This window comes from Girardinichthys multiradiatus, chromosome 8, assembly GCF_021462225.1.
Source record: "Girardinichthys multiradiatus isolate DD_20200921_A chromosome 8, DD_fGirMul_XY1, whole genome shotgun sequence".
In the NCBI taxonomy this organism is placed as follows: Eukaryota; Metazoa; Chordata; class Actinopteri; order Cyprinodontiformes; family Goodeidae; genus Girardinichthys; species Girardinichthys multiradiatus.
The window spans coordinates 16,582,400-16,606,453 of record NC_061801.1 but is presented as its reverse complement, the minus strand read 5'-3'; the positions used below and the strand labels follow the sequence as shown (position 1 = coordinate 16,606,453).

Below are 24,054 nucleotides of genomic sequence, written 5' to 3'. Positions count from 1 at the left end.
TTCACTCCAAAGGGCTGTTTGATTCCCTACATCTGAAGAAAGACATTACTCCACGTTCCGCCAGACAAGAGAAATTCAGTTTTGTATCAAAATATTTTCTTAACCATAACTTAATACATTTTTTGTTACTAGTTAATTTAATAACAAATGGATCAATTTTCTCTCACTATATTTTTGTACAAAAAATAACACATTTATTGTAATACTTTATACTTTGAAGTTGGCTGGTGACCAGAATCAGCTAATTTTCTGCTTGATCAGTCCTGTCTGGCTGGATAAAACATAGATCTGAAATCTACCAAAAAAAACTATCATAGGACTTCTCTGGTCTTTAAATAACACAGTGAGTGTCCATAGCAATGTGGACTAAAAAGGTAGAAACAAACACCAAAAGGAACACCAATCAGACAAACTGGAAAGTAGGAAAATCAAAATTGTATTCTGATTATTTCATGTCTATATTCCTTAGTGTTTTGCTGTGTTCAGTTTTTCAAAACAATTTCACATAGATCTCCTGAAAACAGACATGCAGCACTGCAAGAAACACTGTATTTTGCAACTGTGGGTATCTAAAGCAAAGTAACCCTGTTAGGGTGGTTGCGGAGCAAAAAAAAAAAAAAAAGCCCTTGTGTGGAACATGGCTTACAGCTGATTTACGAAGTAATGGAGGCAGAAGGCCAATGGTGTGTTTTATAGCTTTCCAGCTGTGCTGTTTAGGCATGATGTTCAATAGAGAGCCACAGGGAGACTGAGAGCATCAGGTCCTCTTACTGAGTAACTAAATGACATACAGTAGATGCTAAGTGCTCAGTCCACTTAACACATATTGTATTCTGCAAAACCAAATAGTAAATGAGGCAATAGATGCTTTCTATATCGTCTATATACAGTTACCAATGAATAATACTGAATTTGCCCATGAGCACTCTTTATAATGATCTCTGGAGTCAAAACAGGCCTGAACAATAAGAGAAAGATTTATTAATGTTGTACTGTGCTCAAAAATAAAAACTAACGAGGTGGTGTTTAAGCAGTGTTTCACTGAAGTGATTTCCTTGCAGCTTTTAAAACATGACGTATACGGAATTCATTTACCAAAGAGAAACATTACATTTCTTCAGTCATTGTCCAAGCATGTCCAAGGTACGTGTTCTGTCTTGGTTTTCTTCATCTATACATCGATAACATTCACCACAGCCACTATGATACGAAATGCTGTCAGCTGCTTCCACAAACATGCCCTTCAGTATTTCATTGACTAGCAAGCAAGAACCAGCAACCATGGGTCAGTTCAGGAGTAAATAGTGTGGTGATGGAGGTTCTCTGCATGCTGCGTTGTATAAGAACAAACAGCCTGGTCATCCTTGACAAGCAGAGCACGCCACACAGTACAGGCGATCTATAATGCAGATCCATATTACAACACAACGTACCAGAAACATAACTGCTTGGTATGATAACGTTTGAGAGGGGGAAAAATCTCCCAAATTAGTCACAAAACAGCAAACAAATACCTGAGAACACAAGGCAAAAGAAACAATATTACACTTACATTAAAGGCTACCTGACCTACTTTCTCTTTTTTTTTTTTGCCACTAATAAGATATGTTTATGGTTTAACAACCTTTAGAAAACAAACAGAACAATTGCAACATGCATATTTTTATTGGTTCCAACTAGGTTTAAAAATGAATAAAAAATACTCACTCTTGAGACTTGTATTAAGAGGACTAGACTGATGAACACGTAATGCTTGAACAAAACAAACTTATCCCCAAATCCAACCTATCCCACTGCTGTTTCCCAACCCTACATGTTTTATGTGCCTCCTTGCAGCCTCATACCTGACTTAAATGAAAGAGTGATTAACAGGTTTCTAGAGCCCCGATGGCTGGTGAGGAGGTCATGCAATAATTTAAATCAGGTGTACTGGAACAGAGCCACATCTAAAACATGTAGGGCTGGGGTCCTTGAGGAGCAGGGTTGGGAAACACTGCCCTAGGCGACGGACCTAGGGTCCTTCAGTGTGTTTCTTCAAATAATAACTACAGCTTGGGAAACATAGCATTGCAAGATGGACCGTGTCCCATTAAAATACTGATTTGGTTTTCGTGGGCTATCACACAGAAGCAAAGATAATACATTTACTGCCATCTGTATTTTCTGTCAGGCAAATTTGCATGGTTATTTTATATGGAGTCTACCATTGCAGCAACATAACAAACAAGGCAGAACAACAAAAATCCTGCATTATATCCACAACACAGCCATTTAACATAAGCTACAATTTAGGATCTTAAGGCTTCTGGGGTTATATTCTCTAAGTGTTCATTGAGGGATGCATGAGATGTGATGGATGTTGTTCAGATATTGAGGGCAGTGGGTCAGTAAGATTTCTTCAACATGCAAAGACTGACAGTCATGCATTAATTTAGCTTTTGCTACACAAAGTGGTTTTATGATATTAAATTATAAAATTTAAATTGTAAGATGAAATGTCCAAAAGCAAGTTGATGCTTTTGTTTTCCTCTTGAGAACAAACTAAACAAACTTTACTAGGTCCACAAATGAGGATATGTCAGTATCTGGTAATGCTAAAAAAAGTAACCACATCCTCTTTCAATTCACTTTCAAGAGTTTACACATTAGGACACACAGAAATGTTCTGGACCCTCATAGGTCCTCCAATTACTACAACTTATGGAGGGCGTGAGCAAATAAGTACACCCCAAATATCTGTTCCTCTGAATTGTTCAGAAGCACCATTTGTTGGCTCAGTTGAAACACAAATGCTTATCTCAAGCTAGTTGGGTTTGTACCATCATCCCTCAATTATTGTTCCCCCGCTGCTTTTGCATGACAATTTTTAACAAAATAATTTTTCTGTATAAAAACAGTCCTACTTGCTATGCAAGCTACCAGATCATAACACACTGTACTTACTCTGGGCTGCGACTGACCTCTACGATAGCACGCGTGTGCTCAAATAATCCACCCTCTCTGATAACTGGAGTACAAATCGGATGGTTTCAATATGGGTCGACATCTCATTATGGCCACTGGACAGGATAATGGAAACATGTTCATGTGAGCCCATGGCAAAGCCCTTTATTGGGGCTGGTTTGAAAGCTATGCAGTGAACCATAAGGTGTAGTTGATTCAATTGTCCTGTGTACAACAGAACAAACGCGCCTTCACACACGCAGCCGCTTCTAGTGACACAAACAAATAAGCACAGGACAGAGACTCTAAAAGGGACTCCACCGCAAGCAAGAGCCGAGCGAATGGCCCCGGGGCCCGAGTTTTCAGCAGCACCGGTGGCAAGCAGAATATAGTCTACAGCACATGAATGTTAAGCTTTTGGTGGTCCCAGTTTTTTTTTAAACCCATTGATATAGAGGCTGAGAAAATGAAACTTTTGGATGAGACTGTAAAGCATTTGTGATGAGTTATAAAATGAATGAGTTTCCAAATGAAATAATACTCATATTTGTGACATGTTTAATTATGGTACAGTATGCTGCCTGCCTGTAATTTCTATGTTCGGCGCTGGATCATTTCAATGAAAGTTCTGTTTAATTTTAGATTCTCAGTTTGCCTGAATCTTGCATTTGAATTGCTCTCACTACTTGACTGCAGCAGCTTTATCAAATGAAGCATTTGAGGCATGACACTACAATGGCCATTCCAACTGCTGGGCTAGAAGGAGATAATAATGTTAGCTGGTTTGCAATTGCGTTAGGAATATTTCTGACTCAGCTCTGTAAAACACACACAAACAAAAAAATATTTCTAAATCATTTGGCCAACATTTGCTCTTTTCTCTACACAATCTTTGAAAGTCTGAATGCTTTACTAGCAAGACTGTAATGCACTATGTAATGTATAAGCTGTACATTGTGCTGCAAACAGGGGCTGCACGGTGGCGCAGTTGGTAGCACTATTGCCTTGCAGCAAGAAGGTCCTGGGTTCGATTCCCGGCCTGGGATCTTTCTGCATGGAGTTTGCATGTTCTCCCCGTGCATGCGTGGGTTCTCACCGGGTACTCCGGCTTCCTCCCACAGTCCAAAGACATGCCTGTTAGGTTAATTGGTCACTCTAAATTGACCTTAGGTGTATGAGTGTGTGCATGGTTGTTTGTGTGTTGCCCTGCGATGGACTGGCGATCTGTCCAGGGTGTACCCTGCCTCTCGCCCATAGACTGCTGGAGATAGGCACCAGCTCCCCCGCGACCCACTATGGAATAAGCGGTAGAAAATGACTGACTGACTGACTGTGCTGCAAACACAATTTCGTTCTGTGATGCTTCTACTCTACATTCAGTGGAAAGGCAGCAAGTATTGTATGTAATTAAAACTGCAAAACTACATTTAGAAAACTCAAATTCGTCCCTTTGTTTAGGTCTTGCTTTTCTACAATGAACTAAATAAGCACATGCAAAATCCTGTGATGTTTCTTAACTCTGTCACTTATCTTGCTTCTGTTTCTTCACGATATTTATTAAGTGTACCCCACATCCATTTATCAAAAAAAGTCTGTGTTGAAATTTACTGCAGCTGTCAGATTGCTATCACCTTTTCCACAGTTGCCAACAGTGACAGAGGGACTGTATTGGTGGCAGTACTGTGGCCAGATAGCAGTTCCTATGCAGGAGCGCTGTGCAGTGAGCAGCTGAAACACTGATCAAGAAATGTTATGACCTTCAATGCAAAACACCAAGTTTATAAAGCAGGTATTAACATGGTATAGGGTCACATAACCAAATCAATGAATTCCAGAGTCCTGACCTCAACCTTCTTGAACACCGTTGGGATTAGGGTTGGGTACCGAGTCCCAAGAATTGATTGGAACAGGAACTAACATTCTGAATTTCCCTGAATCATTCAAACTTTTAAATTTCAATTCCTAGTTTCGATACCTAGTCCGCAGACCAGAAGAAAAAGCCGCCGAACACCAAGAAAGAAGAATTACACCGACACTCAGTCAGACCGCACTGCAGTCAGAATCAGGTATGTAAACCACTAAAATACATGTTATACCAACATTAAAGCAGCTAACAAGTTATATACTACCTAAAACGGTGGTTCATCTCAAATGCAATTACCCGGCCAACATTAGCCTATGTATTTTTTTTTAGACAAAACGACCTGAAATTGCCAACGTTAGCCAGGCAGTTGACCAGACTCCACAGTGTGCTGCTCCGTTATGTCTGAGGACCCTGCTGTATGGTGGTGGAACCAACGAAAAACGTATCCTTTGCTGTCAGATCTCGCATTCTCATATTTATCCATTCAAACTTCTTCTACACCCAGCAAACGCATGTTCTCCACTGCAGGAGACGCATACAACGTTCACGCAAAGTGCCTGAAAAGGCAGATATGACCATTTTACGCAACAACTGCTTGTTATTTTATACCGTACCTGTTGCTGATCTGGACTGGGTTGATATTCTGCACCAGGTCACCCTATCAGTGATAGCTCATAACGTGTAAGTACCTGCAGCATCAGACACTGGATATGTGTTTAATGAGGTTTTCAGAAATAAAACTCTCTTGTGGAAGTGCTCCCCCGTGAAAAGAAAATTCAAAACATTTACATTCAAGTTCATAGGTTTGATATTTATATACTAGTTGAACTATGGACACACTCCTAAGCCTTGTGTGAGATGTTTAAAGAATAGTTAATGTTGCTATTGCTAACAATGGTGAGTTCATCAACAAATTGCACCTTATAGATAAAGAACAGGATGTCACCAAAGTTCATGTACAGGTTAAAGTAGACAGACAAATACTTTTGGCAATATAATGTATCTCTAGGAATATAAGGTTATCTTACACAATCTCCTGTTTGGACAAAATACCTGTTGCTGTAAAAAAGATATTCTAGCATCCTGAACCCTGAGCTCAGGGTTACACAATCACACTAGTAGACCTTGTAGTACTGATGAAATACAGTGTCTGACGATATCATGATGATTTCATTAAAGTAATATTTGAGAAAACTGAGCCTCTCTGGGCATCTTCCAGTAAACATTGGCTGGATAAGGTGCTGTGCAGCTAGTGGACATCAAACTTGTAAATGCAGAAAAGGCTGATCAGTTTAAAGGTTTAATGCACAAACTTCTTGGATCCTACATACTGTATTTATTTGAGACTCAGGAGAAAAAAAAAAGTCCTGGTCAGGAAATCCCTGCTGGAAATCTGTATGTGGAAAAAATTTCATAAAGAGGTGCTTTGGTATTTTTCAATCAAAACACAAATACCAAGAGTGTAGTAATTTTACCTGTTTTGTCATGTACCAAAGGGCAGAACGTTTTTTTTTTTACTTTAACTCAACAAATACAAGTAATGATTGTATTTTTAAGTAGTGCAACAAATAACACTCATGACTGCCACACTTTCACCAAATTTCCTGACAGGGTGGGGTGTAAATTTGTGTGATGCAAATTGTTGAAAATCGGAAATCCCACTACACACATATACACGCCATCCTGGGTACCCCTCCTGTTCCTTCCCTACTGACGCCGAAGCCACTGGTACGATTTCCTGTCCCTTTTCTCAATCATCGAGGGCCGCTCCCTCTTCACAGTCAAGAGTTGACTATAAATTGGTAAGTCTCTGGGTTTCTCGAGCATCTCTCAAACAGCTCATCTCATTCAGTAGTCCTGGCCTGACAGAAACGTCCAGAAGACAGCAGCATTCTGTGCCACACAACTGTCCCAGACACACAAAAAAGGCTCAAAGCAGCCCAATCCTTCATGTGAACCTCCGGCTGCAGTGATTTGCTGCAATGTTTGTAGCATTCCATTTAAAGCTCACTTTTTGAAATGAATCCTTCAGCAGAGGAGCGCATACACCGTCTGGCAGGCAGCAGGTTTCCCTTGGGTGAAAACAAGAGACTAAAGAACCACAAAGAGCTATAAATACCCCCTCTTGTCAGTATCTCTGACATCAAATGGCACCATAGAAGACACTGCGACAGCTAAAATAAAACAACACTGATTTGCTGGTAGAACCTGGAGTTCTGAGAGGACAGCAGCTGTTTGGCAGGAGAACACAAAGCAAACGTTCTCTATAAGGCACTTGAGAAACAAGACAGATCTTGCCCACAGAGACTAACAGCCACAATACAACCCATCACTTCAGTGTTGAGTAGAAGACACAGATACAGAGAGACAGAAGCATAGGAAGCAGTAAATGACCTCAAGCAGTGAGAAGTGGTACCACTCTCCTGCTGTTAGAGTGCTGCACAAAGCTCATTTTGTCTGTACAGTGGCCTACTTGTCAACCTCTTGACGCTCTGTGCACAAAGGCCGGACAGGACTGACAGGAAGATGCCATATAACTGATATATCACCATAAAACGCTGGCAGGTACTTTCACAACCTATTGTTTTTGGCTTGTTTTAGAGCAGTTATGTTTGGAGATAATAGTTACCTTTGGATTTGATTTTAGTCATAACGTAAGAGCAAGTCTAACAGAGCCTTTACAGAGAACCATCATTTAAAATAAAATGTTTTATAAACATTCATTAAATTATTTATTTTATATATTTTGATTAAGAGAAAAAAAAAAGGCAATTCTGCAATTCTAATGAGAATCCAGCCACTTTCCAATGCAAAGACTGGATTTTAAACTGTGCACATTATTTCACTGATCTAACAAACCCCGGTTTCAACAACAAAATACCAGATTTTTACAACGTGAGAGAGAAATGTGAAAAGATCAGCTGAAACGCTCATCAAAATTCAGTAATCGCATTTTGGGATGTTCAAAATAAAGTGCTACATTTATCAAGCGGGCACATCTTTTCCTGCGAGTTTTGTCGGCACACGAGTAACTGGAACTGTAGTGAAATGTGTTACAAGCTGAATTTATCAACAAGTAATATCAAAACAGGGAGCAAACATGCTTGCATTAGGGTTAGGGCCTACATGCCTGAACCAAATGGCTACTAAACTGCCTCCTTAGCATGCAGTCAATCTCTAAAGAGCTCTGCTAATGAACTAATAATCCGAGTAAGGTGTGTTATAGGATAGACACATCTGAAGGTTGCAGTGACCAAGTCCTTGAGGAGTTTCAGTTTCCTGCTGCGGCTGTATGTGTTGAGTCACTTAAATGATACTGCCATGTTAGTTTTACACAGCGTGTTTTCAGGACATTATAGCTTTCCTAATCCAGATAATCCGTGTTGGAATGTCTTATTAACGCTGTCAAGACCAATAGATAATGCAGCATCCAAAACAGTTGGTGAGTAAACATAATACTTATGAAACAGTGTGTGCTATTTTATTAACTACACGGGGCGTATTGGGCTTGGACCTGGTATTACCAAATGCAGTAAATGACTGATCAGTATTGCTGCCTGACAAAAATAATATCAAGACATTCCTGCAAATAAAGGTTTGTGGTTTTGCTGAAAACTAGTGTGATCTTTACAACAGCTTCTCTGTCCACACTATTTATTATTGTTACTAAATAATTTACAGATTAAGAGCAGGTAAATAATTACATTTTTATCAGGTGTGTAACCTTTATATTAATAGAAACTTATCAGAATGAAAACTCAAAACAAACTCTTTTTTGCCCATATTCTACAGCAGTCAGAATTTATATTTTGCCAACATTTAGTAATTTAAAAGTGTATCCAATGTGGGTCAATGCATGCTGACACAATTTGTGTGTCTGCCAGTCACCATATCATTTACAGTTCTGGTAGGTTTAAAAGATATCAATCTAAGGAATGATATATTTGATGGACGATGACAAACAAAGGCATCTAAACATAGAGACGATACTCACAGCTACCTTGACAACAGCAGTGACTTGTTTGCAAGCGATGCCAACTTCTCCTTCCATCCCTGATTTAGACTGGCGTCGGAAACGGGCAGCAACTGTAAAGCTTCCCCTTCATTGTACGCCAGATCCCTGACTGTCTTAATGACCAGACATACTCGGCCCAGACGCAGACACTTGCACAAGCAGACATAAAACATTTTTACTGGATGTTCATATTTTGGATTTTCTTTAAAAAAACAAAAACAAAAGCTGAATTCAAAACGGTTTGGGATGGTTGCGATATAGTCCGTAAGAGAATTAAGACAAGTTATACGCTAATTAATTGTTTAAAACTACTACAAAGAAAGAAGAATGTAGCACTTTGTGCTACAACGTGCTGCAGATGTCTGATCTAGGTAGTTTTTGAGCAACATAATGAAAATATGATGGCTAATCACGTTCTATTTTGCATTTTATTTATTTTCATTACATTCCTTCTTTGAGTTTATTTTCACAGCAAACACCAAATGGTTTTCATTAAAATGAGCTGCAACAAACCAATTGGTTTCAAAGTATCAATAATATCAGTGGGCCACCACCTGCTCATCAGATGATGGACCTCTTTACCTATAATACCATTAAACCTAATGATTAATCTGTGTCACTATAGAGGCCTAATGTTGTTAGAAAAATCAGGGTAGACAAATGATCCACAAACACATACAAACACCGACTGTTGTGCCTAAATACATGAATTCTGTAGGTTGATCATGCCAGAGAGTGTGTTTTCAAAACAAGGTATTAGGTCTCTCAGTCGTGTACAATTACACAATAATGGACACAACTCTCTTAATTTAGGAGCCTGTACGTGCTACCAGCTCACCAGGATGGATCATTTAACACAGTGTGACAGAGGTAGCACAAGCTCATAACAAACATTAATAAACCAAGCAGTGCTAACCCCCTACATGTGGGTCAACAAACATACTCAGCTACCATGGTGAAGCAAAGCAGGTATGGCTGTGTAACCAATGCCATTTCTTTATATTGTGCAACAGGATTATAAAGATGACATACAAGCTCTGTGGCAAGTTGCCACCTGATGTGCTAGGATTAGAGAGACTATGGCTTCAGTCTACAAATTCTGGAGAAAAAGGTCGAGCAGCAGCCTCTGATGGAAAGCTGCGGGCCTGCAGAGCAACCTCTTAAAGCTGGGTACACCCAAGGCTTCAGCAGCACAAATGAGCACTTTCTATAAAGCCACATGACACAAAAAGCACAGCGAGGAATGTACCCTGCACTTTATTCTGCCAGTGAACCTATTTTACAAAAAAAAAAAAAGGCTCCCAAACTGTTAACAAAAGCTTTAAATAAAGACGTACACACCCATTAAAAACAATGAAACTAAGCAATTAAATCAGAAAAATTGCTGCAACATTTTTATATAGTAAAACTTCTGCAAGAGTCTGGTGAAACAAGCCTTTAATTATATTTCCAAGTCAAGGGTCTGCATTCTTGTCAGTTCATTTACAGTTCCATGCTTCGGTACAGGAGCAAAGCCTGATTCCTAATATACCTTTATCAAGCTGTTGCCATTTATACTCAAATGATATACAAACTACTTGACAACTTTTCACTTAGCCGCTGTTTCACCAGTGTCCTGAAAGCACAAGCTAAGATATGATCTTAACATGTTTCAAAGGTACGATGAAGCTAGAAATCCACTGAGAAATCACATGGATATTTTTCTCTTCAGTTTGATTGCTCTGACCTGGGACTGGCTAGTCACAAACGATCAAATCTGGTCTTTTTCTGATCAGCGAACACACCATATGTAAAAGCAACCAGGGAGGTTCGACAACAATGCTCTTCAGTGTGGTAGTTGTTATTGACGGAGGACATTCAAAGTCCGTCATTTTCAGTATCAGCAAGTTGTTTTAAATTAATTCAGAGTACTGTTGGACAATCAGAGAAAATCATGTGATGCCAATAATATGGTTACATTTTTCGATATCAGGTGCGATTAATCCACATTTGCCCCACTCTTTCATCTGTAGAGTACTTTTAACCCTCTGTGTGATGTTTAGGGCATCCTCATCTGTGTCAGCCATGGACATCTACTACAGTGAATCACCTTCCATGCAAAATGTGAATTCCTGACAATTGGAATGTAATACTTAACCAAAACTGCATCCAACCAATCGTTTGCGATATATTGCGTTATATTGTACAGTCCTACTTCAAAAGAAGCAGAGAGATGCACTTTCTAAATCGCAACTGTGTTTTGTACAACTTGTCTGCAATTCATTCAGGCATTGAGAAAGCGAGAGAGAGCAAGACTTGTAGCAGATAAAGGGAAGGCTAAATGAAGTGCAGCAAAGTTGATCAGTTTTATCCATTAGAGTTTTCAATCTTTGTCTTTCATGGAATATGTTGGATCTGGAAATGTTAGCAACCATTTGGAGATCTCTGACTTAAAGGTAGGAACTCAAATTCTCAACGATTCCAGCATGGACTACTGTTTTAGCAATACTAGCCACAATAACAATTAATGTAAGACATCAAAACCAGTTTTATATGTCAACATTGTAATCTTTCTGTCTAAAACCCTGTTTTACAAGCAACTGGTTCATCTCACACACATACACTGCCTCTGCTCTTAATATAAATAATTTATCACCACATGTGGCAGTAAGGCTACAAAGTATTCTCAAAGCTGGACTTCCTATAGGCCTTACAGAGAGCTCTAAGAAATCTAAAATTAAAATTAGTATTGGTGGGTTAAAGTTTTCGAATCCCAGAAATCAGACGCAGAATTCAGACCGAGGCATATCTACAATAATATTCTGCTTGTGTTGCAGTTTCCTTACCGGTGTCCTCATCCACATCCTCCCGTAGAGAGGAGTCTGTGTCCTGAGAGGACCCCTGGCTCCTCCAGCTTATATTGCCCATGCAGGAAGCTGTAATCCACTGAGTTTGGTGCAGGTGTTATTGATGGTCACACCTTCCGTATTCTGAGACGCGTTGATCAACCTTGCGTTTTTGCAGCCATCACTCAATGGGACTGCTGAGTGTTAGTCATGAACTCACAGGTCCTTGTGACCAATTTCACTTGAGTCACCCATGTTATGTAGCACCTCAAGGGAAAGATCCACAAATAGCCCTGACAAGTCAGCAGGAACTGAAAAGCAGTGCTCCTATACCAGAACAATTGCTTTTAAAAATTAAACCTTGAAAACTGCAACAGAAGAAATAGTTAATCCTGAACTGGTCTGAGTCAAGAAGTCTACGTTGGCATCAGTGTCCATAAAAGGGATCCAACTCCCAATTATCTGCAGTGGGGACAGCCATGATGAAGAAAGCTGTCCACTTGTGGGAATAAATGACATATCTAGCATGTAGGCCAACACAGGGTTGTGACCTTAAGTGAAGCATCATCTTAAAGCCCAGATGCGACATCTCGATGGATGCATGAATAAAAGCTGAGACAAATACCTGCAAATGGAACTTGCATCGACTTACAAATGAGATCTCTGAAAACTATTTTTTCCGCAGTCTTCAGCTCCTTAGACGTCATTGATGAAGATGTAGAAGACAAAAAGACTTGAAAATATTCATGTTACAAATGTCTGACTGCTTCCACTTCCCATCGATTGCCTCGGCACAGTCATTACCAATTGTGCAATCGATCCATTTCTCTACCCGATTCTCCCTCAGTGCTCAGCCTCGATTCCTCTCATCATTCTCCACCCTCTTTCTTCTCTCTCTGAACCATATTCCCTCCCTTTTCTTTGCTTTCCCATACGCAGAACACACGCATAAAAAAAATCTAATTACAACACTGCTAAACCTATATGGGAACAGCAGGCCTCTCATTCTGTGGTAGAGGGAGGGTGAAAAGCTTGCTCCCATCAAACCTCAAAAATTGCAGCATGTCAAACCCGGACCCGTAGCCTGCCCTGTGCAACAGTGGAATAACTCATCAGCAATGTGGGCAGACCAAATTGTCTCAGGAAGCGTTGTGTAATCATAACTTCTTTAGCTCTTGCTCAGAGTTCTGGCACGCAGGCCTTGCTATTTCTGTACATCACACAACAATATATTTCAGGCTTAAAGCATTGCAGTCACCACTTCAGAAGCACAAAGCCATCTAAATAACTCACACTTCAGCATTAGCTCTAGGAATGCTAGAGAGTAAAATCTTTGCATTGCAGCTAAACACGCAGATACACACTCCCATTCTTTGCAAGGAGGGGGGGATCGGGCAGCGAGTCTAAATTAGGAAACTGATGGATCAATTCTGCTGTGGCTGGTTACTACCATCATGTCCAGTCAGAGAGGAGTCCACAAGCTAATTTTAAAACACTGTGATACTCCCTACAGCTTTGTTACCAACGCTGCTGAGCCAAAACTTGTGTCATAATTTCTGTTTCCATGTGGAAAACAAAAGCAGATTTTGCAATAACTAGGGAGAAAATAAAAAGGAAACAGTAAACAATCTCAGTACTCTTCCTACTTTTACCAAGTTCTCCTAAATGTTAACTCGCACAGAAAACTACAAATTTACCTCATCCTTTCCTTGAAACGACAATTGGTTATATAGCTCAGACAGACAAAAGATGCACCTCTTTGGCTTTTCCTTGCCGATGCTAATTTGTACTCGTCTTTGAAGTCACCTGCCAATTGTGATTGTGGCTGAGTAAGATTTATATTAATTGGGAATAAATGAGTAAAAGCAGCATTGACCAATATTCTGTTGCATTTAAATTAGAAGTAAAACAAACGAAAGAGAAAATTTTGCAGTATTTGATCTGAAGGAAATGTACTCTATTCTGATGTGTGGGGGGTTCACCCTGGACACGTTGCCAGTCCATCACAGAGACACAGCACAGACATCCATGCCATGCACACCCATACCTAAGGGCAATTTAGAGAAGGTTATTAACCTAACCGTCATGCACCCGGAAAGAACCTTTGCATGCAAGGGCAGAACATCCAAACTCCGTGCAGAAAAACCCCAGACCGGGATTCCAATACAGAACCTTCCTGCAAGTCAATAGTGCGGCCAACTGTGACACCGTCCAGCCTTGATTGACACATCTCCAATTCCAAAAATATCAGAAAAGGTAATACTAATATAAATATATAAGGACATAAATTTAATCAGCCCATATAATCAGTGTGGGACAGTGGTTATGTATTAATAATGTAATTGTGTAACTCACCCATGAATGTAATTTTAACTTTGTATTCCTTTCCTAATAAAACAATGATAAGATTGGAAGGGGCAATGAAATTAGCCCCCCTTGTCAAAAAACGTATTGTGGCGAATATCGTACAATTTGGTGCCCATAGCCACCCTATGGTAGTTGAAATTATTAGCAGTGTTTTACTAAAAAGGTATCGAGGAAAAGAGGATAAAATTGGTTGCCGTCAAATTCATCCACTTGAGTAACTAACATTCAAAAAACAACGTACTTAAAATGTTTTAGAATGCATCTAATTGCTCATAGGGGGGCTGTGGATGGATTTGCTCATATAAAAAAAAAAAAGGGCACAACATCCTGGCATTCAAAACAGTGTTTTTTACAGAACTACCCAAATCTCATTTTCTGCTATTCAGAATAGGTTTACATATGCCAAAAATAGTTTTTCCATTAGCATTAGTTGACTTTGTTATTTAATGTACCTGAGAGGGTCATCTTAAGGTTACCTGAGCAACAGATTTCTTGCAAACAGGCTATTCTTACCTGCTGGAGGGAAATAAATATTAACAGGAATTTACAACATTGTAGTTTTTGTAGAGTCAATTCAAAGCAAAACGGTGACATAACTGACATATTTCGATGGCAATTAATTTTGTCCAAATGGTGCTCTTGTTCATTACACAAGCAACTCAAGTATAGTCATTTGACGGGCTATCATTATACATTTCTTATCGGCACCCATGAAAGCTCTGGAGGATCTGCAGAGATCCACAAGTGTGAGAATCAGTCAGAAGGACAACTATTGGCTGTGCACTCCGAAAATCTGGCTTTTATTTAACAACGTCAACAAGATAGCTGAGGAATGATAAATGCACGCCACAATTTTCAGATTTTTATTAAAAACAATGAAATCATGTTTCCTTTTTTTGTTCCAGTTTACAACTATGACGCTCTACTTTGTGCTGGTCTATGGTCTATCATAAATAATCTTAAACATAGACCATAAAAACAATAACCATATCCTTTTACATTGCATGTCTTCCTTGTTTTACCATTTTCACCTTTATGGACAACAACTGTGGAAAAACAAAGACCTGTCATCATTTGCACACAGGTCTAATATTATGTGCACTGAAGAATCTACTGATTGTTGACTGAAAAGCTCTGAAAGTGTTTTCATCTCCAAAAAGATATTCAAACCATTATGTGTTTAAAATGTGTCTCAGATTCACAGTTTTACAATGTGATGAATTTAAAAGTAGCTAATCCAACCCATAACAAGAGAATACTGTCTGGAAATGAAAATAAGACTCAGAGAGAAGAGAGCTGAAAATGGACAATCTTATAAAGCATGCAGTGTCTAATACATCTCAGTAAAGATTTACAAAATCAGAAAAACTACATCAAATAACCTTTATTGGCTCATCACCCGTTTATTTTTCATAACTGTCATACATGCTGACACAAAACATACTAAACTATTAGGCCCATATGCGAAGAGAGCACAATATACCAAATGTAAACTGACAAAACTGTTCTAAATTTCTACTCTTCTCCACCCAGTTCATTCTCCCTCAAGGAAATCACAGAGCAGCAAGTTTGCAAGTCAGCTGCTCCGAGGTTTTTGGGCAACACTCAAGACTCGGTATCTGTTTATGGATTACTACAGTCCCGGGTGCCGAACTGATGAGGTCATGTGGGTGCGTGTGTAAAGAACGAGGTTTAATGCTACAGCAGATAAATCAACCACCCACTAATATGTTTTTTGCTTGTTTGTTACTGGATGTGACATCCAAATTGAGAGTCACACAACAGGTTACATAACCAACTCTAAACAGGTCACACGTTGGGTGTTAACATCCCTGTAGAGGAAAAGCCAGTGACTTTAGGACACTGTTACCATGGTGAGGAGGGAGTATGTTTATGTAGCTAGTGAATCTAGCCATTACTCTCCTGTGGGAGTTTATTGGCCATGTGTGAATTGCATTGATAATCCTACACAAACTGTACACTATGGTAACTATTTACGCAGTTAATCTTATGCATCAGATCTAATTCCTGAATCCATGGTTAAATCCACGTGACAACATCTGCTCACAACTGGGAACGTCACATAAATTGAGTGCCCCTTTTTTTTTTAAATCAGTGAATACACCATACATAGGAGCTACCGTGTCGCACCGACAGGCACACTGTGTGGAAGTTAGACTGAAGGAAGAAAAATGAAATATTTCATGTTTTAACATGGCATCAGAGGAAGCACAAAAAGTTTGAGAAGCTTTTAGAAAGGAAAACTGACAAGAAGCTCACAGCAAAGCTGCTCTGTTTTACCACTTTGAAGAGTTATTTTATCTGTAACAGATCATACTGCTTTAGTAAGGGCTATTAAATTTACAGGAAATACAAAGTGAGGATCTAGTTAGTAACTATTGTAATAACTAGTATATGATGCTATAGACAGCTTTAAATTTCAATTTCACAAATAAGTAAGGGAGATGGTTTTCCCCTAAAATATTAAAAAGATCCATACCACTGTTATTTATCCTGAAATTAAAATCTGGTGATGTGTGTTTGGGTTGTTTTTGAGAAAATGTCTATTTTTGCGATAAACATTTTTTTTTTAAAGCAAAGCTCATTTATATATTTATCGAGGAAATAGAAAGATTTATGTTGTTGTTGTTTACAGCGTTTAAACAGACACTGAAATAGGCAGAAGTCGGACAGCTGACGGAATCGGATGCAAATGGGCACTTATGTAGGATGGGTTTGTGCCATGAAAACAAACCGATAAGTTACCCCATAAATCCAATTAAAAAGGCTTGGGAAAGCAGATGTGAGAGTCAGAAACTGCACTGCCTCTGACTTTTCATTTAGCTGTGACCATATGTAGTCATCTGTCCGCAAGACATGCAAGGAATCGGAAACTTTTACGCCTTTGAGGAATGACGGAGCCTGGTGGTGGTTGATGACAGTCCCTCCCCGCCTGTCGGTTAATGGGAGTCCCATTTACTGCAGGCGTCACCGGGCAGGACTGTGTATAACAAACTAGGCCAGGCAGGGAGACAGCTGCTGGAATGGGGATGCAAGTGTAGCAGGCGGGTATAAAGTTTCCTTCCCAAAGGCATACATACCTAAGACGACCCCTGTTTGCACTCACACTCAAGAGTGTAATGCAGTGCTTTATTTGCTTTATTTGAGTTTCGCCTGCATACAAAATGAGCCACGCAGGCAGACACAACAAGCGGCCAAAGCCATGTAAGAAAAACGCCACATGCACAGCGCTGAAATTAGTTTAGCACAAATACACACGGAGGTGCTGGGCGTGAACAAACTCCAGGTGTTGACGCAGCTAACGTTAGCCTCAAAAAGCTAACCTCTAGCTGCTGCTTCCAGCCCCATTCCCTAACAGACCTACATTAGATAAGGATAGACCGAGGGAAAATATTTTCAGTAGCACATACGGAGTTACCGAAGGTTTCTTGTATATAACCTCAACTCACAAAAAAAAAAAAAAAAAACAGCTGAGATTTGTGGACGCGTTCAAATAATCAAACGATGATAATTATGTGACCGTTGGGAAAAAATACATACTGGTAAAATGCCGGTCAAGTCCCACGCCAGATTAAGGATCATAGCATCTTTATGTGATATTAATTCTTCCTAACAATACACTGGCATACTAGATCAGCTAACACCGGCGAGCACGATACATTGATGTTTTATTTTCAATTGAATAGCCGAGAAAAGAGCAATCCAAGAGGCCCAATTAAACCACCATTTACATTGGACACATCCATGCAGCCTTATCCGGAACCCGATGATTTACCCATATATATCCGGCGTTAAATCCCTCCACAGCCCCCCATAAGGAATCCAGTTTTTACACTATCCCGATGTGGGAGTAGTGTGCATTGAGTCTAGTCTAAACAGGACTTACCTTGCTTGCTCTCGATTTTTCTCGACATTTTCGTAGCCAGCAGCAGGGGCAGCTGTGATCCCCGCTCTCACTTCAATAAAAACGGTAGCTGCTGACGAGCCTCCCCGCGCGACTCTTCCGATTATTCCCTCATTTTCGATGTCCCGCCGAGTCCATGAGATGATTCCGTGGGGTTTAATACGTTGTATTTACAGGCCAGACACATTGGTACGGTCAAAAACGGTCTCCGTCCGTCTCCGGGTAATTTTCACTGGATATACACACACACACACACACGTACAACACACGTTAATGCCCTGATCCCAGACTCGGGCAGGAAAAAAGAAGAAAAAAAAAAACCTATTTGGTGTAACAGCGCCCCTTGGTGGTAGGAATTGACCACGTCAGTCTGACAACAAGGCGATGGGCGTGTCGTCACTTCAATTCAGAGTTGGAAACTAGTCCTCACTAGTCTGTTTTTTTTTTTTGTTTTTTTTTTCAAAGGAAATACATGTGGTGCTTTAAAATTCACTCGAACCTACAAGGCTTTGCATTATGGCGCCGAAGGTGAGAAAGGTCAGACAATTAAGTCTAAATAAAATAGCAAAACACATTTTTAACGGGCCGGACATTTATAACCTGGCGTTCACACGCAAATAACTGCAAACCATAACTAGAATTTTTAGGAGTTTTATTTTACTGTCGCCACATATATGTATGTGACTGGTATTTATCAAACTATATCTAACTGGCATATGTTTTTCTATGACAATAAAAGGGGAAATTACATTCTGATCTGATATAGTAGGATGGGTATTTAAAAGTGGCTCACTATAAAGCACCCTCAAATAGGCATAAAATCAATCAATCAATCAATCAATCAGTACTATGCTTAATTCAATTTGTGATATGTGATAAAAAAGACAAAAACAATTTGATACAATGGTTCAGCATGGCTTGGTTCAAGGAGGCAGTTTAATTATGTGTTTTATTTTTGCTGAACCAGTCACACAGACAGCTGCTATGCAGCTACATTTTGGGAACATGTTATTCCAGTGTAGAATAAATACATTGTCATTAACTTGAATTGCTAATAGGCGTTCTCTTGGATGCTTCACATATCGATTAGTCAATGGTTACAAACTTGGTATTGAAACAGTTATGTTTTGTTCCATAACATTCCCCGATCCAAATTTCAATTCCAGGGATCAATGTAATACAGAATAAGTAGCCACCACCGCCACTGTACAGTTAATACATTTGTATTTAGCTCGCAAAGAATTATTGCCACGATTTCTTAGTACATCTAAAGGCAGCCCAGCAGAGGTTCTTGTACCAAAGTTTGAGAACTATGGTTTTGGAGCTCTAGTCTTGACTAAAACCATTAGATGAATTATGTGATATAATTGGTTTGATTCAAATGCACACAGTTCTCTAAATTACTTCTCAAACTAAGAGTTGTTGGGGCACAGAAAATGCTCATTCTGAAGCTTTTTCTGGTTTATCTGGTTCCTAATATTAATCTAACCTCAAGTGTAGTAAAACATACAGATTCCACCATGACACCATTTATTAAACAAAGATGACAAAAAAGGGAAAGGTTTGAGAAAACGATGTACACCTCAAAAACTCAAAATATACAAAATACTGTTGGTGAATATTACCACTGGTAATATTACTGAGTTGGTACTTATTACCAAAGGTTTAAGAACCACTGTAACAGACTGATGTAGGTTCCGCATTTTCAGTCCTGGATGTTATATTAGCTATTTGCCCAGGGCAGCAAAAGTAATTTGTCATTGATACTGTTATTATTTTTTGTTTATTTTCTGCTTATTTTGTGTTCAGTGGGAATGAGCGCATCCCTGTGCTGTGACTTAAAACACAGTCACCACGATTTGTGATTTATGAAATGTTTATACTAACATTTTCTATCTATCTATCTATCTATCTATCTATCTATCTATCTATCTATCTATCTATCTATCTATCTATCTATCTATCTATCTATCTATCTATCTATCTATCTATCTATCTATCTATCTATCTATCTATCTATCTATCTATCTATCTATCTATCTATCTATCTATCTATCTATCTATCTATCTATCTACATTAAAAATGTATCAAAGGGTCCTCTGGGAAGCTGCTTGTATTTTGAATTTAACATTTCGACCACATTAATCTTCACTAGTATTTTCTTGCGAAATGAAAGTGGTGGTGCTCCATTACATCTCACTGAAAGGGCTTGAAAAGTCAGAACAATCATTAATTCTAGCTACTTGATGTAAAAATGTTCTCTCTTTCATTCTCCATAAATACTTTATTCCATTAAAGAACTTTCCTTTTCTGAAACAGATGAGCCAGTCAGTGTTTCTGGTAAGAATGTTTCCATTTTCCATCAGTAAAACTTTCCAAACAGATTATAACTGATTCAATTAGCAGAAGCACTAGCTGCTCTTTGCAAAACACAACTGTTCTATTTGTTCTTTTAATATTTTTGTTGTTGCTCTTTCTTAACTTGAAATGCATGATTAAAAGTCAATATGTAATGTTTCCTGCACAATAATCATGAAATAAAGTCGTTTTTAAAAAGAAACCTTTTAAGAAAGCATAGTAATGAATCTTATTTTATTCCATCAGCGCTTTTGTTTTTACTTAAAAAATTAGAAAACCCTTCTAGCTGTTTACATTCCACATACCATCACTTGTTTCCATAACAGGAAAATAAAAAAGACTGAAAGAGTGGTAAGATCGACTACTGCTAATACAACCTCGGTTTTTGTAAACTGCTGACCATGCCTCTTGCCTTCTTATCCCGGCCTTTGAGTAACAACCATCTGGATTATGTCTCTCGCATTTCAAGTAAGCATTCAATGTCATATTTTTATGAATAATTGATCTGTCTGTTAGAATGATCTTAATTCTCTGAGTGATCTTGGTCAGCAAGTTCTCCGGCAACGCGCTCCTGAAAGCAGGGGAATGCATTACAACACTGAGATAAGGAGTTCATTATGTGTTGTTGGATGCTTCTCTTCCAAGGCTTGTGCAGTTTACCCCATCATCAGCTCTTTTTAATCAGTGATCAAACCTAGGCCTTGAGTGTCAAGAATTCATATTCATATCGGCTGTCATTATGCCTCCTTTGTGTTGTTGCTTGCACAGCAGAGCACACCCAGAGTGCAAAGTGCCTGTTGTTTGTGCACGAGCGAGAGCATTGTGGGTGTGTTTGTTGTGCAGGGGGAAGGTGTGGAAAGAGTGAAATACCTTACCTGAGGCTATGACAAAACTCACATGCGAAAGACTATGAACTGCTGAGTAGTAAGAGACTAGTTGTGGCAGGATGTAGAGGCATGAAACACTCAAAAATGTCCTTACTTTAAAAGCCTCATAAGTAAAATAAAAGAAGATAAAATCCTGACTGGTTGAACCAGAAGTAATTTTGTTTTCCATCTTTTAAACACTTTTTAGCAAGCTGCTATTAGCCAGTTATTTTGTTTTTCCATAGATGGTTTTCCAATAAGACTCAGTGTTTCTCTCTGAATAGACCGACATGTGCAAATGTGACGCGTTTTCCACATCTCATGCATTTCTTCTTTTTATTTTTTTTATTTTCAGGCATTTTGCAAGTGATGTGATGTTTGCAGCAGAACTTTACAGAATCACTTCCTTTCTCTGTCAATCCATGTTCCAACTGGCGGCAACAAAAACTCAAAACATGACTGATCCCCTTACACACTGAAATTTAAGAAGCTATATGTCATCTACCATATTTTTCCCTCCAATCATTTCATTGCTATTTAAAGTGGCATGTTAACTTCATCACCTTACAGAACTGTTTTCAAAAACATTCAGCCTGGTTTGAATTTTTTCTTCTCCAAATGCTGAATTATGTTTATTCTAATTTCCTTTAACATAGTAAGGACTCTTGGACCCTCTAAATGTCCTCTAAATCCCCATTTGGCCGTTCCAAATGGTTGCTCTTATTAAGCCTGGATCTGCTGGAGGTCTCCTTCTGTTAAAAGTGAGGTGTTTCTTTACACTGTCGCCATGCTTGCTCAGGATGAGGGAATGCTGAAAAGGTAAGAACTCTATGAAATTGACCTGGCTGATATATATGGAGAATACATGAGATTTAGTGACATGTAAAACACACCAAGTTCTTGTTAGAAATTCCTGCAGTTCCATTAGTGTCTGGATCTTGGGTGCATCCCTGACCACGGTTTCTAACTTGTCTTTTTAATTGTTTTTGAGAAAATGACAAGATTTGAAATTTAGTATATAATAGTATATAAGTAATACTGTGGGACTTTTTGTTCGCTTCTTCTGACTGATACCTTTGTACAATGAGATTCTTGCATTCAATTGTAACCTCTGCAAACTATGACGTTAGCTACAGAATGCAAATGTAGAAAAGTCAGGTTAATCAGATTCCTTATTATTGATGTTAGGGGTGAACTCAAGAAGACTGAATGCTGAAACAGAAATTGAAAATGCTTCCATAAAATAAAAGTTAGGTTTTTACCTTTGCAGGTTATCAGTTGCAGCTTTATACAGAATAAACATAACATCTGAGGTAAAAAAAAAAGAAAAAAAAAAAGATTTTAAATTATGTATCTTGATTTTAATTTTTTTTTAATCACCAAAAACGTTTTAAAAAGTATGCATACTTTTTTGAAAGCCAGTGTACAAAATGTACACCAAACAAGCCAAATTCCCACAAGAAAAATGTGAAAATAATGGGTGTTGTTTAAGTTTGTGATCAAACTAATGTGTTTATTCATTTATTAACGTTACAAACGTCTCTGCTAGGCTTACCCAATCTTTTGTATGCCACTATCTTCCTAATAGCACAACCACAGCAGGTTTGTCCGGAAGTTTCTTAACATAAAACTGCCAGTTTCCCAGCATAAGACAAGCTCTACTAATGAGGTCAGATAGAATTAAACATTATATTAGAGCACACATACTACAGATGCTCTCCTGTTTTAATTTTACTAGTAATATACTCATAATAAATCATGTTAATCTCCAAAGAGCTATAATTTGAAACAAAGTAGCTCTTTGCTGCCATCTGTTAGTCATGTAGAGCTGTGCAAACCAGACGCTGTCATTCTCCATTCTACCACAAGGTGGTGCTGGTGAACTACAGATCAATTTTGTATCCTGGCGCTCAGTCTTTTAAACCCCGCTTTGGATTTACTAGGTGTTGCAATGGAAAGGCCAGAGAAAGACGATCCTAATAAAATTACAATCAAACAGGAATTAGTTGCAGCTTTGAACGGATAAAACTGTTACTTTATTGATAAGCTTGCTAGTAAAAATGTATCATTAGAAACTGAAATAAGTAATAAGTAATCAGAAAATGTGAAAAAGAGTTTATGATGATAAGTTGTCATCTCGAAAGATCATCTTTCTGTTTTTGTGGTAACTGTTATCGCTGAATTAAAAGACATCATTCAGTGTCATTCTACATTTTGGAAGGTTCACACTGGTGCACACTGGGAAGTTTCCCACTGTGACTGGAGTCTGCTGTGGGCTGAATGCGCTTCCTGGGCAGACTGGAGAAACAAAGGTGAAGAAAAGCAGTTTAGTTTGCTGAGAGTTGTCACTGTGAGCTTGGGGAAGAACCATGTTTGATCTCCGTGGCAGTGGGCCTTGTGATGCAGAGCTCAAACACAGTTTAAGGCTCTGTTAACCTTGGCCAGCGGTCAGGCCCTTCCGTCTGTCGAACACCAGGGACTTGGAGACAGAGGGGTGGGATCAGTGAGGCTTAAATGCCTGAATACATTTAAATGAATTGAAGGGAAAAATACCCTCACAACAGTTGGGGTCCTCTGGCTTTGTCCCTTTTGTCAGAAGAGGATTTTTAATTAGCTTTTCATGACAGAATCGAGGTAAGGTTGACAGAGGTATCAATGTCAGCGATGGCATTAGTAGAAGACACTGAACATAAGAGGCAATGGTTGGAGAACACAAGGTGTGTAGGTCGCGGGTCAATGCTTCATGAAAAAGAAGCATTATGTCACGGCCTCAAACACACTCAGGCTCTGGTTGACACAGACAGGGAAAATCAGATAAGGGAGGTCACTGACACCTGACGTTGAACAACAAACATGGCTGCCCTCTCTTTCTTGTGGACATGTAATTTAC

General features: G+C 39.0%; 1 protein-coding gene across 2 annotated transcripts in view; it reads right to left on the bottom strand.

Moving 5' to 3' along the window:
• Nucleotides 1-18,193, bottom strand: part of rapgef1b (Rap guanine nucleotide exchange factor (GEF) 1b) — a 51,397-nt gene extending 33,204 nt beyond the window's left edge. Inside the window, exon 1 of one of the 2 annotated variants that reach the window (XM_047372257.1) lies at nucleotides 17,922-18,193. In XM_047372257.1, coding sequence (XP_047228213.1) covers nucleotides 17,922-17,949 — 28 coding nt within the window. In that variant the 5' untranslated portion in view covers nucleotides 17,950-18,193. Of the gene's footprint in view, nucleotides 1-11,647; nucleotides 11,745-17,921 lie in introns of those variants that run through there. The other variant, XM_047372255.1, reaches the window with a different exon arrangement.
• Between the last annotated feature and the right edge of the window lie 5,861 nt (nucleotides 18,194-24,054).